This window comes from Callospermophilus lateralis, chromosome 2 (genome assembly GCF_048772815.1).
Source record: "Callospermophilus lateralis isolate mCalLat2 chromosome 2, mCalLat2.hap1, whole genome shotgun sequence".
Classification (NCBI taxonomy): domain Eukaryota; kingdom Metazoa; phylum Chordata; class Mammalia; order Rodentia; family Sciuridae; genus Callospermophilus; species Callospermophilus lateralis.
The window spans coordinates 30,429,743-30,442,306 of record NC_135306.1 but is presented as its reverse complement, the minus strand read 5'-3'; the positions used below and the strand labels follow the sequence as shown (position 1 = coordinate 30,442,306).

General features: G+C 39.0%; 1 protein-coding gene across 1 annotated transcript; it reads right to left on the bottom strand.

The window, feature by feature from the left end:
* Positions 1 to 1,252: 1,252 nt before the first annotated feature.
* On the bottom strand, positions 1,253 to 5,092 carry LOC143390814 (acyl-coenzyme A amino acid N-acyltransferase 2-like). Its single transcript, XM_076843242.2, is given in 4 exon segments — positions 1,253 to 1,441; positions 1,443 to 1,856; positions 4,286 to 4,488; positions 4,630 to 5,092. Coding segments are annotated over 4 exon segments (1,269 nt in total).
* Positions 5,093 to 12,564: the final 7,472 nt, after the last annotated feature.

Genomic DNA, 12,564 nt, shown 5'->3' with positions numbered 1-12,564 from the left:
TGATTTGATTTGTTTAATTGTTCCACTTAACTTGATCTGATCAGCATACAAACCAAAGCTTCTCCTCAAAAGATAAATAAAATAGACAAATATTTGGTGTCTTAGTCAGCTTTTTATTGCTTTGACAAAATACCTGAGGAAATAAACTTAAAGAAGGAAAGATTTATTTTGGCTCAAGATTTCAAAGGTCATTTGGCCATATGGCAATCTGCCATATGCTGCCTTGTAGGATATTCTTTCTACCACCATCCAATAACACCCCAGGCTGGCAACAAAGCCAGCACATGACTTTTGGGAACATGGTAGATCCAAACCATAACATTCATCAAGCCAGACTAAAAGAAAAGAGAAAGCAAATAAATAACAGGGGCTATGTGAAAAATTATAAGAGAAAAAAGTAAATATAAAATATAGAAAATATAAATGAAATTCTGAAATACTACAAATGATTAGATGTGCTCCAAAAGAAATTTTAGAACCCAAGTTAATCAATATGAGAAATTTAGCTACTAAAATTAGATTAACAAGCAAAATTAGTTTATTAATGAATGCAATTCACCACAAAGAGGAAAGAGGAAAGCATTATGAAATTAATAATGGTTAACTCTGGTATGGATATAGCTGTGTGCTAGGCACTGTTCTAAAAGCCCTACATATATTAACTCATTTAATTTCAACAAATGCTAAAAGGCACTTGATTAAATTCAATACTACTCCTGATTAAAATAGTAGTAAGTAAATGGAATAGAGAGAAAAATTGCACTTTAACATGGTATTTTAAATTTTAAAAATTATCTACTGAATATCTACAGGAAGCACTGTACTTGATGGTGGTTTTAGAACTTTCATAGCAAGTGTCAGAAACCAACTCGAAATTGTTTAAATACAAATTGTATTCCTGCTAGTAATAGGAATTACAGAAAAATTCAGGGAATACATAAAGATTAGCAATGCCTGGATATAAGCCATCCCTAAGTGGGGTGGGAGGGCATGTAGATAAAAATTAATCAATTTGCAAAAGTATCACAATACAAACTGGGATTCAATTTACAAAAATTCAAAGCACATTTAAACTTCTCAGATTCGTGTGTCCTGGTCTTTGATTTTTGTTCAATTTCCATCCAGTTGATTTAATATGGCTGTAAATGTAGAGAAACCAGAAGAATCCCCCTTCCCTGTCTTCTAGCATTCTGTCCCTGGCCTTCCCCCATTCCAGCCTCTTCTCCCCACCCCATCTTCCCGGAGCTTTTACTTAGAGTTTGCCTCTGGTCCCTCTGAAGTGTTGCCTGAAGAATTTCTGTATCTCTCCCCAGGAATGCTCCTGGGCTGCAGCATGGGCAACAGGATCTCCTCCCCAGAGCACAGGACAGGGGAGCGCTGGACTCCAGGATGCAAAGCACAGGGGAGCATAGGGCGGCTCTATGAGGTGGCCTGAGGTGGCCCGCCCCAGGGTACACCAGCATCTTTCCAGTGCTTCTGCCGTGGCTCTTCAGCTGCTCCATGGCCTGCTCCGCGTATGCTCGGCTATCCAAGAATTCATCATTCTCTCCTACAATGAAGAGGATGCAACCTTGGGCCTTTTCCACAGGTAGCACGCTCTGCTGGTTCAGCTCATTCCGGGGGTCTCTGTTCCCATTGCGGAAGCGCACAGCCCCAGAGACATGGGTCTGGATGCGCTCCCTATGGAAGTGCAAGGGCATTATAAGAAGATCCCTGTATCTGAGCGGGATATCCAAGACAGCGTTGGGCCCACTGATGCAGACGGTGGCTACCACCTGCTTCAGATAGCAGGCCATGGCCAGCCCAACCTCTGCACCTTTGGACACGGAGATCACGCCAATTCCTGGCCTTTGGATCTTAAGTACAAAACAAAAGGGAAACCCATTACAATCCATACTCAAGGTCAATAAAGCAGCCTAATGAAAAGAGTCAAAAAAGTCTGAGTTCTGGCACTCCGGTCTCCCAGCTTCTGGCATGGAGAATGTCTCACCTTCTCTAAGCTTCATGGTCTTGTTGGGGAGACAATTTCACCTGCCTTATAGAGTTGTTATGAGGATGGAGTGAAACAATAAAAATAAAAACTTCATCAAAGGTCAAGTTCAATAAATGCCCTCAGAGTCCAGCAACACTGAGCCTCAGAACATAGCAGTTAAGCTTTGTTAACTACATCCTGTCCTTTAGCTAGAAAAAGATTCTTGTCAGGTTCTCTCAAATATCCTAAGTGTAATTCCTATTTAAATAACATGTGCTGGGGCTGGGGATGTGGCTCAAGCGGTAGCGCAGTCGTCTGGCATGCGTGTGGCCCGGGTTCGATCCTCAGCACCACATACAAACAAAGATGTTGTGTCCGCCGAAAACTAGAAAATAAATATTGAAAAATTCTCATTCTCTCTCTCTCTCTCTCTGTCCCACTTTCTCTTAAAATAAATAAATAAATAAATAAATAACATGTGCTGTGCATGGTGGTTCACACCTGTAATCCCAGTGGTTTGGGAGGCTGAGACAGGAGGATCCAGAGTTCAAAGCCAGCCTCAGCAAAAAGGAAGCACTAAGCAACTTAGTGAGACCCTATCTCTAAATAAAGTACAAAATAGGGCTGGGGATGTGGCTCAGAGGTTGAGAGCCCCTGAGTTTAATCCCCCGTGCCCCAAAATAACTAACTAAATCATAAATAAATAGCATGTTACAGCTATTAAGTTATGCCAAAACTTAATAGCTGTAAACTTAATGAATTAATGTAATGCATTATTACATTAATCCAAGAGATAACTCTGAAAGTATTGAAAATGTACAGATGAAAGGCTTGCCCTCCATGAACACCAGATTATCATACCTAGTAAAAGAAAATTATACTGGACTACAGAAGGGAGTCCTTAATTCCCTGGTCTATTGAAGATGCCCATGAGAGGGAAGAACTCTGAAAGGCAAGGGAGGAAGGGAGGGACATTTTGGACAGACAATATCAAGCAGAGAGACCTGCTTGTTTATTTTTCTCACAATAGCACACTCAATCCCTTTCTGTCTTCAGAATCACCTGAACTTTTTTTTCCTTATTAGGGATCCAATTTTTCAGATGTCTGCTCAATAGGTCTGAGTGGGGCAAGAATGTGATACTGAAAAATGTCCTCAAAGAAATCTACATTTGGGATGTGTCCATGTGAAGAACAGATGGGGGTGTGAGAGAGGAGGGCTGTGCCTGGAGATAGGAAACTGATTGATACACAACTATGGTGTCACAGGTGAGCAACAATGAGGGAAGGAACTGATGTAGCTGCAGAGAGGATGAAGAAGTTGTGCTGTATTGAGAAAGATTTAAGACAGAACCTAAAACACTCAGAATGGGGTTGAAATTTTAGGGAAAGGGGGAGGAAACTGGATGCGCAAAGATGACAAATGGATTTGTTGAGAATTTACTATATGCTAGTAAATATCAGTTCTTTGGAATCTCCTGAAGACAATGACATCATAATTCAACTGATATTTAATTCCTAGAAAAAGTTGGGTTACAAGATGTACTATTCTGGTGCTCAGAACTTAATGTGCCTAAGAATCACCTGAAGATGCTATTAACGTGCAGATGTTGATTCAGAAATAGGGAATGACAGTGTGTATTTCTAAAAGGTGATGCAGAGCCACTGAACCATGGGCTACATTTTCATTAGTACAATGATACTTAACAAAGAGTTAAAAAAAATGACACTTCCTTTTCAAATTTCTTTTGCAATCCTGGCTTCTGGCATTGGACATTTACCTTAAACACAGTTCTGTACCCCCACCTCTGAAACTAACTAAATTCAGCTAATTAATTGTTGCAGCCAAATCAGTTTTTGCTGGTATTCCTGCTCTAATCGTATGCTTCAATTTGAATATTGAATTTCTACATTGTTCTTAGTCTCAGGACCCTTCAGTTGGACCTACACTAGCATTACCACATGCAGAGATAATCACTGAAGTTTGAAAACATGTCAAGCCAGAGAATCTACGATTTGAGACTAGTGACTGATAAAACATTAAAGAGCCACTTATGAATAAGTTACAAGCACTTCAAATGTAAGGAGACTTGGCTTTTTCTGCTGAAAAGAATCATAATGTATCCATTTATTGATATGCCAGTAAACACTAATTGCTAATCAACTCAACAATCCTACAAAGTCATTACAATCATTATTTAAATGTAAGTTGTGCTGTACCCAAGTCTGCACAGACTGATTTAAAAAATAGCAGACTTTGGTGATTATTTCCCCCCTGTAATTTTTTAAGATAAAATGAAAAGTACTTTAAATACCTTGGGATGAGCTAGTAGAAAGTTGGCAGCTTCTTCAAAATATTCCAAGTCCAACTCCAGCAGTTTCTCAGGCAGGTCTTAATAGGCAAAATATGCCAGTGCCAATACTGCAAAGCCATGGGTAGCCAAAAGACTGGCCCGAAATTCAACTAGACCCCCAATGTTCCCAAACAAATCAATGATTCCTGGGAAAGGGCCTTCTCCTGAGAGCAACGAAGAGAATGGGATCACAAGTAAAGAGGGTCAAGCAGAACCATGAATATAAAGAGTGAGAAAATTAATTCTATCTGGATACATTTTCCCCCCATTAATAATGTTTACTTATCACCAAAGATTACTCTCACCTGGAGGGAGAAAAAGGGCTCCTCTCACACGACCTTCTCTGATCTGCTTCCGCTGCACCCCAGGGCCCAAGAACCAGCGCTGCACCATCTGGCTGGCCCTGGGCTGAGCTGTGGTTGAATCTTGCAAGCAAACAGAGTCATATAGGTCCAGAGTGACCTTAAAGGGATCATTTATCACATCCCTCTTGAGCAGCCTCCGGAAAGCCTTTTCAGGCTTCAGAGACCAGAAGAGGCCCATAGCATGGACCCCTATATAATCACCCCCTAATGCAGGATGTCGCTCCACGTCTACCTCTCCAGCTTCATTAGCCCTATAGAAGGCTCTGGACCGGAACAGATTCCCCTTCTCATCCTTCAGGGAGGCCTTGAGGGTCACCATCTGGGATGGGGGCAAGCCTGTCACTTGGATGTGCACTGGCTCATCTGCAAGGCCATTTTGCGAAGTGGCTGTTAGCTGGAACATGGGCAGCAGGCAAGTGGAGGCCAAGTGGAGTTTCCTGCCCTGCAGTGGTAAAGTAGACCAAGCTGGAGATGCAAGTTCCAAGGAAAGGCCAATGCGAGGCTGATGTCAGGTCTGACAAAGTTAAACTTCTAGAGATGTGGTGCAAAATACACAGAACTTTAGGAAGAGGGAGAGGGAAACATCCAGAGTCCTTGTTTTATTCTAATTTTACAAATGAAGATGCAGGTTAAGTAACATGCTCTGAAACTCATAAGTAGTTGCTAGAACTGGAAATTCAAGCTAGATTTGACACTACCACCTTCCACCTTATTTATTGTAATACCAGTAAATCTTAATTTTGTGGTTTTGAGTAAATTGAGCTTTAATTCATCAGTTGAAATAACATCTGTTCATGTGACCTGTTTCACAAGGTGTTTGTTAGGATGTGAGCAGGGGAGGGTAATTTCTGTTAAAGAGCTTAGAAAATCGAAAACAGGAAAACACTGAAGCTTTCCAGCCCCATGCCTGTCTGGGGTAGTTACATAAACAGACCACCTATTACAATGGCAGTAGTAGTTTCTTTAGTCTGTAATCCACACCTGCTACTGCTAGATTTCCAGCTTTTTGCAGAATTTCCATTATATGTTCTTTTTAAGGGAAATAAAACTTCACATGCTTTTCTCTGCTTTTATGCCTTTCCAGTAAAGTGATAAATGCCAATGTTGTATTTGGTAAAAGAGACTTCAATATATATTTGATCAGTCATTTCAAACTCTACTCCATTATAAAGAAAATTTTAGTTCTTTCCTCCTTTTATTTTCTGCCTTTCATTTTCCCTCTGTTCTACCTCCCTCCCTCTATATGTCATTTCACAAAGGACTTAAACTTGCTTACAGATAACAGATGAAGAGTAAAATAAACATAAAGTAGAACCTGGGGACATATGAACTAGAATCACAGACACAAATCAAAGAAAACTTGGAACATGAAAAGAAGACCATTTGGTGGACTGTAAGTTTGGCACTAAAGGATGGATAGTTAAAGGAAAAAGGGCAGTCATCCTTCTGTTGTTCTAATTGCTCTCAAAGGAAAAGTTGTCTGTTCCTTAGAAGAAAAGAAAAAGTGAGGTCTTTCCAAAAGGGAAATTTCACCTATGATACTTAAACACATGTGGGCATTTTTCAACAATATCTTCAAAGAAATTATAGTAATAGGTGTCCCCTCATTAAAGCTTGATTCTCCAAAGGGTCATTGATTTTATTTTAGGTGAAATGCAAACTAAAGGCTTTGAGGTTTAGATTTACAAGCAGAAAAACTTCTACAGAAAATCAACTGACTCTGATAGCGCAGGAATAGAAACAGCAGCCTTGACTTCTAATTTTCTACTGTAGAAAGTGGGTCACTGGAAGTAGGAGATGGTCAAGGGGGAAAATGCCTTTATGAACCTTAAAAAAGTGATTTTCTGCAAAGGAAATACTCCTTCCACCCGATCCCCTATCAACAACAGTATTACTAACAATTTTACATAAACATAAACTCTTGGTCATTGGAATAAATTTGAATAAATAGAATATTATGAATATTTTACTTCAATATTGTGGAAGTTCTTAAGAGAAGGTGGCATTAATTCAAACTTCTTGGTCTTTCATTCATGTTAGGAAGATGTAACATATAATATTAAAAAAAATCTTGAATCCTTAGCAACATTTCAGTGCTTTGTAGGTATTTTCCATTCTGAGTCAGTCACTCCTATAAGCCTCAATATCTGCTGTTTCCTTTTCCCCCAAAACATGAGATTAGGAACCCATAATTCATTCACATTCTTTTGGCTATTATTCTTTTCCTCAAAACTTCTGTATAATGTATTGATTCAATATAAATTTGTTTTCATGGTTAATTTAAATTGCTTACCATAAACACTCTTCAGCATCATCCCCTTAAGGCATTATGCTAAAGCACCATGTTCAATTGATAGAGCCCATTCTTAGTTTTGCATCCAAGATGGGGGTCACCCTTGATTAGTGAGCATTGTATCCATGGAGAAGAATATAGTAGGTTGAAAATTTTGTCTTTCCTTCTTGAATTACTTCACATGAATTTTATTTAAGCTCTGGGGAATAAGGAACTAAACAAATTCTATTAATGTAATTGAAAAAGGAATATTTGCATTCTTAAAAATTAATTTTTAAGTACTACCACTCAGTTGTAACCTGATACTAATAGTTTGACAGGATAAATAATGGAAAAGGGAAATTATAGTCCACAAATCCATGTGTGCACAAAATGTAATTTTTTCTGTTTTTCTAGATTCAAAATAACTTCTGTCTTAAGTCCTTATTCCTCTGGGTGACAGAGATGTAACAACAAAATTTAAAGCAGGGTACCTTGTTTTCCCCAAAGTCCAAGTAATTTTCCTGCAACTTCTCCTCTACAATGCTGAAAGACTTGGTGCTAGGAAACCCTGCTCATGCATCATTATGCCTTCTTCTAAACTTGCTTTATTATGTACACCAAATTCACATACCTATAGGGGCCAGGCTTGTAAAGTAAATCTCTACATCTCTAGCTTCCAGGGACGAATGAAATACAGGACTAGTATGAACTAAAGAGTACTGTTGAGGGCTGAAATCAAGTCAAGATGGCGCCTGGCACTTTGCCAGGAGGAGTGGTTTGTGAAGCAACGCCAGCGAGCCATTAAGATGATGAGGATTCCTTATTGGTTGACTGCTGTATCTAGTTGATGTTAATTGAGTTAAGCTGTGTGTAATTACTTAAGTATATAAACCTCTGCTGTCGGGCAGAGAGGCAGCTCCTGCTATCTCGGGTGCCCACTACTTTTTTTTTTTTTTTAATTTATTTATTTTTTTCATCTTCCATACATTTGATTCAAATGAGTTATGCATTTCCATTTTTACCCCAAATACAGATTGCAGAATCACATCAGTTACACATTCACAATGTTTACATAATACCATATTAGTGACTGTTGTATTCTGCTGACTTTCCTATCCCCTACTATCCCCCCTCCCCTCCCCTCTCATCTTCCCTCTCTACCTCATCTGTTGTTGTTCCGTTCTCTCCCTTCCCCCCCCTTTCCCCTCACAACCTTGTATATGTGATTTCGTATAAAAATGAGGGTTTCCTTCCGTTTCCATGCAATTTCCCTTCTCTCTCCCTTTCCCTCCCATCACTCGTCTCAGTTTAATGTTAATATTTTCCTCATGCTCTTTCCCTCTGTTCAGTTCTTAGTTGCTCTCCTTAAATCAAAGAAGACATTTGGCATTTGTTTTTTAAGGATTGGCTAGCTTCACTTAGCATAATCTGCTCTAATGCCATCCATTTCCCTGCAAATTCAATAATTTTGTCATTTTTTAGTGCTGCATAATACTCCATACTGTGTATAGATGCCACATTTTTTTATCCATTCATCTATTGAAGGGCATCTAGGTTGGTTCCACAGTCTGGCTATTGTGAATTGTGCTGCTATGAACATGGATGTGGCAGTATCCCTATAGCATGCTCTTTTAAGGTCCTCAGGGAATAGTCCGAGGAGGGCGATAGCTGGGTCAAATGGTGGTTCCATTCCCAGCTTTCCCAGGAATCTCCATACTGCTTTCCATATTGGCTGCACCATTTTGCAGTCCCACCAGCAATGTACAAGTGTACCCTTTTCCCCACATCCTCGCCAGCACTTATTGTTGTTTGACTTCCTAATGGCTGCCAATCTTACTGGAGTGAGATGGTATCTTAGGGTGGTTTTGATTTGCATTTCTCTGACTGCTAGAGAAGGTGAGCATTTTTTCATGTACTTATTAATTGACTGTATGTCTTCTTCTGAGAAGTGTCTGTTCAGGTCCTTGGCCCATTTGTTGATTGGGTTATTTGTTATCTTATTGTTTAATTTTTTGAGTTCTTTGTATATTCTGGAAATTAGGGCTCTATCTGAAGTGTGAGGAGTAAAGATTTGTTCCCAGGATGTAGGCTCCCTATTTACTTCTCTTATTGTTTCTCTTGCTGAGAAAAAACTTTTTAGTTTAAGTAAGTCCCATTTGTTTATTCTTGTTATTAACTCTTGGGCTATGGGCGTCCTATTAAGGAATTTGGAGCCTGACCCCACAATATGTAGATCGGAGCCAACTTTTTCTTCTATCAGGTGCAGGGTCTCTGCTTTGATATCAAGCTCCTTGATCCATTTTGAGTTAACTTTTGTGCATGGCGAGAGAAAGGGATTCAGTTTCATTTTGTTGCATATGGATTTCCAATTTTCCCAGCACCATTTGTTGAAGATGCTATCCTTCCTCCATTGCATGCTTTTAGCCCCTTTATCAAATATAAGAAATTTGTAATTTTGTGGATTGGTTTCTGTGTCCTCTATTCTGTAACATTGATCCACCTGCCTGTTTTGGTACCAGTACCACGCTGTTTTTGTTACTATTGCTTTGTAGTACAATTTGAACTCTGGTATCGCTATACCTCCAGATTCACACTTCCTGCTTAGTATTGTTTTTGCTATTCTGGGTCTTTTGTTATTCCATATGAATTTCATGATTGCTTTATCTATTTCTACAAGAAATGCTATTGGGATTTTGATTGGCATCGCATTAAACCTGTAGAGAAGTTTGGGTAATATCGCCATTTTGATAATGTTAGTTCTGCCTATCCATGAACAGGGTACATTTTTCCATCTTCTAAGATCTTCTTCTCTCTCTCTCTTTAGGGTTCTGTAGTTTTCATTGTATAAATCTTTCACCTCTTTTGTTAGGTTGATTCCCAAGTATCTTATTTTCTTTGAGGATATTGTGAATGGGGTGGTTTTCCTTATTTCCATTTCAGAAGTTTTGTTGCTGATATACAGGAATGCCTTTGATTTATGCGTGTTGATTTTATATCCTGCCACTTTGCTGAATTCATTTATTAACTCTAGCAGTTTCTTTGTAGACCCTTTTGGGTCTGTTAAGTATATTATCATGTCATCCGCAAATAGTGATAATTTAAGTTCTTCTTTTCCTATTTTTATGCCTTTAATTTCTTTTGTCTGTCTAATTGCTCTGGCTAGTATTTCAAGAACTAAGTTAATAGAAGGGGTGCCCACTACTTTGAGTATTATTTAACCCACCTGGACTACGGCAGAGTACCTTCCCAGTCTAAAGGCATTCAAATAAAGTGCATTAAAAAAAATAGCACTGAAGGGTGTGGCTACATACCTGTAGTTGAAGCTACTGAGGAGGCTGAGGCAGGAGGATTGTTTGAGCCCAGAAGTTCAAGGAGAGCTTAAGCAACACAGCAAGACCTCAATTTGAAAAAAAAACAAAAAAACAAAAAAACACTAACAATAAGGTGTTAACCAAATAATCCACACTTATTTGTGACTTGTGGAATGCATATTGACCATTAGATTTTCTGTAACTCAAAGGCTGGGAAAAGATTCTTTCGTTTTTCTCTTTTTGACTTGCCATCTTTTTGTGAGGCAATGGACATTGACTGGCCTCCTTTGGATGGAAAAACAACAACAAAGAAAAATGGAAATGTCAAAATGTAAGGGTGGGAAGTAGAGGATGAAGACACATCAATTAATATTTCTAATGATTTATGCAAGTTTCCAACATCCAAGGCCCTCAATTCTTCTTGCCTCCTCTCACCATGCTTCATCTATGTGATATTTTCCTACTTTTCTTGTATTCCATTTCTGTGGCCTTCTTCTCAATAGGCTTCCAACTAGTTTACATAAATAGAGATTAATACCTCGGTCTTTCTAACTAACCCCAAATCTATTTAATGGTATAACCATTTTATTTAAAATGTAACATATAATATTGAAAAAATCATCTTTATTTGTCTCTCCCTTTTATGCTCCATCCAATAGCCACTAGCTACATGTGGCTAAATTCAATAAATTAAAAATAAATAAAATTTAAAACTTGGTTCCTCACTTATACTAACCACATTTTAAATGTCCAGTAGCTATGTATAGCTAGCATATTGGGCAATGTGTATATAGACGACTTCTACCATCAGAGAATGTGCTGTTGGACCAAACTACTATAGATTACAACTGCTTCAAGGGCAAAAATTATACCTTGTTCAAGTCTGTATTTCTCCATTCCAGAATAGCACCTGGCATTTAGTGGTCATTAAATATTTGATGAATGAAAGAATTAGTGAGACATGTAAAAGAAAAAAATAGAATGAAATTTCTGAGATTATGAATAAGAAAACACGAAAGCCAAACTGAATTTTTATGAAGACAGGAGACTGTTCAACATCCAATAGAATAAATTTTCTAAAATTTCCCACTTCTTCGCACCACCAGGCGGGACTCTGCCCATGGAAGGGTGTCAACACAACAAAGGATCCAAATCAGCAGAGGACAAGCAACAAGAATCTGACTGCCTCTCATAGGATTAACATTGAAGTGATTGGGGAAGAAACCCTCAACAACATGGAAGCAGCCTTATTACAAGCTGAATATAAAAACAAGGGAGTTCAGCTGGTGCCAGACCGGCAGATTCCCAAGATGCAGGGGATCAAGTCTATAATACTGGGAGAATGTGACTTGTTAGGAGGAAGGATAGTTAAGAACCACCAAGCAACACGAGAAGGCAGGAAACAAAGATTAAAAGAGAACAAAAGTTCACCTGTGACAGATAAAATTACTAATCAGGGAAAAGAAATTCTATTTTCTTCAGCAGCTTGATGCTTTTCTTTCTTCATTTAATGTCTGATAAGAACTTGCTGTGTGTTTAATAAATGGCATCATATTGCTACCACGTGGTGGAAGAGCAAAGCAGCTCCCTTTATCCTCTTACAAGTCACTAATCCCATCATTCCCTTTAGAGGCTTTACCCCTCAGTATCATCATCCTGGGGGTCAGGCTTCAACATATGAATTTTAAGGCAATGCCCACTTTCATATCATAGAATTTTTCCCTTGACTTCTCCAAATTTGTGTCCTCACATGCAAAATACATTCATTCCATTCCTGTATCCCCAAAGCTAACTCAAAAGACCCAGCACCAACTCAAAATCCAAAGTCTCATCTAAATTGGATAGATATAAGACTTAAAAGTATGATTCATCCTGAAGCAAATGCCCCTTCATCATTGGGACTCTGAAGTCAAACTAGTTATGTGTTTCCAATATAATGGTAGGACAGGCACAGGGCAGGCATTTCCTTTCCAAAAGGAAGTAAGAAAGAAGAGATAATAGGTTCCAACTAAACCCCAAATATAATAGGGCAAACATTAAATCTTACAGCTCCAGGATAATCTTGTCTCATTGTTCCACATTCCACACACACTGCCCTCATGGCTTTGCTGAGAGAAACCCACAGAGCAGCTCTACAATACTGGGTCTTTTGACTGTGGCTCTCCCAGACTGGAGCTGCTTCTCAATGGCTTACCAGTCTGCAGTCATAGAGGTGAGCCCTGTCCCCACAGCTCTGCTAGGCATCACTCTGTATGGTGGCCCTCACCCTTATAGCTCCACTGGACATTG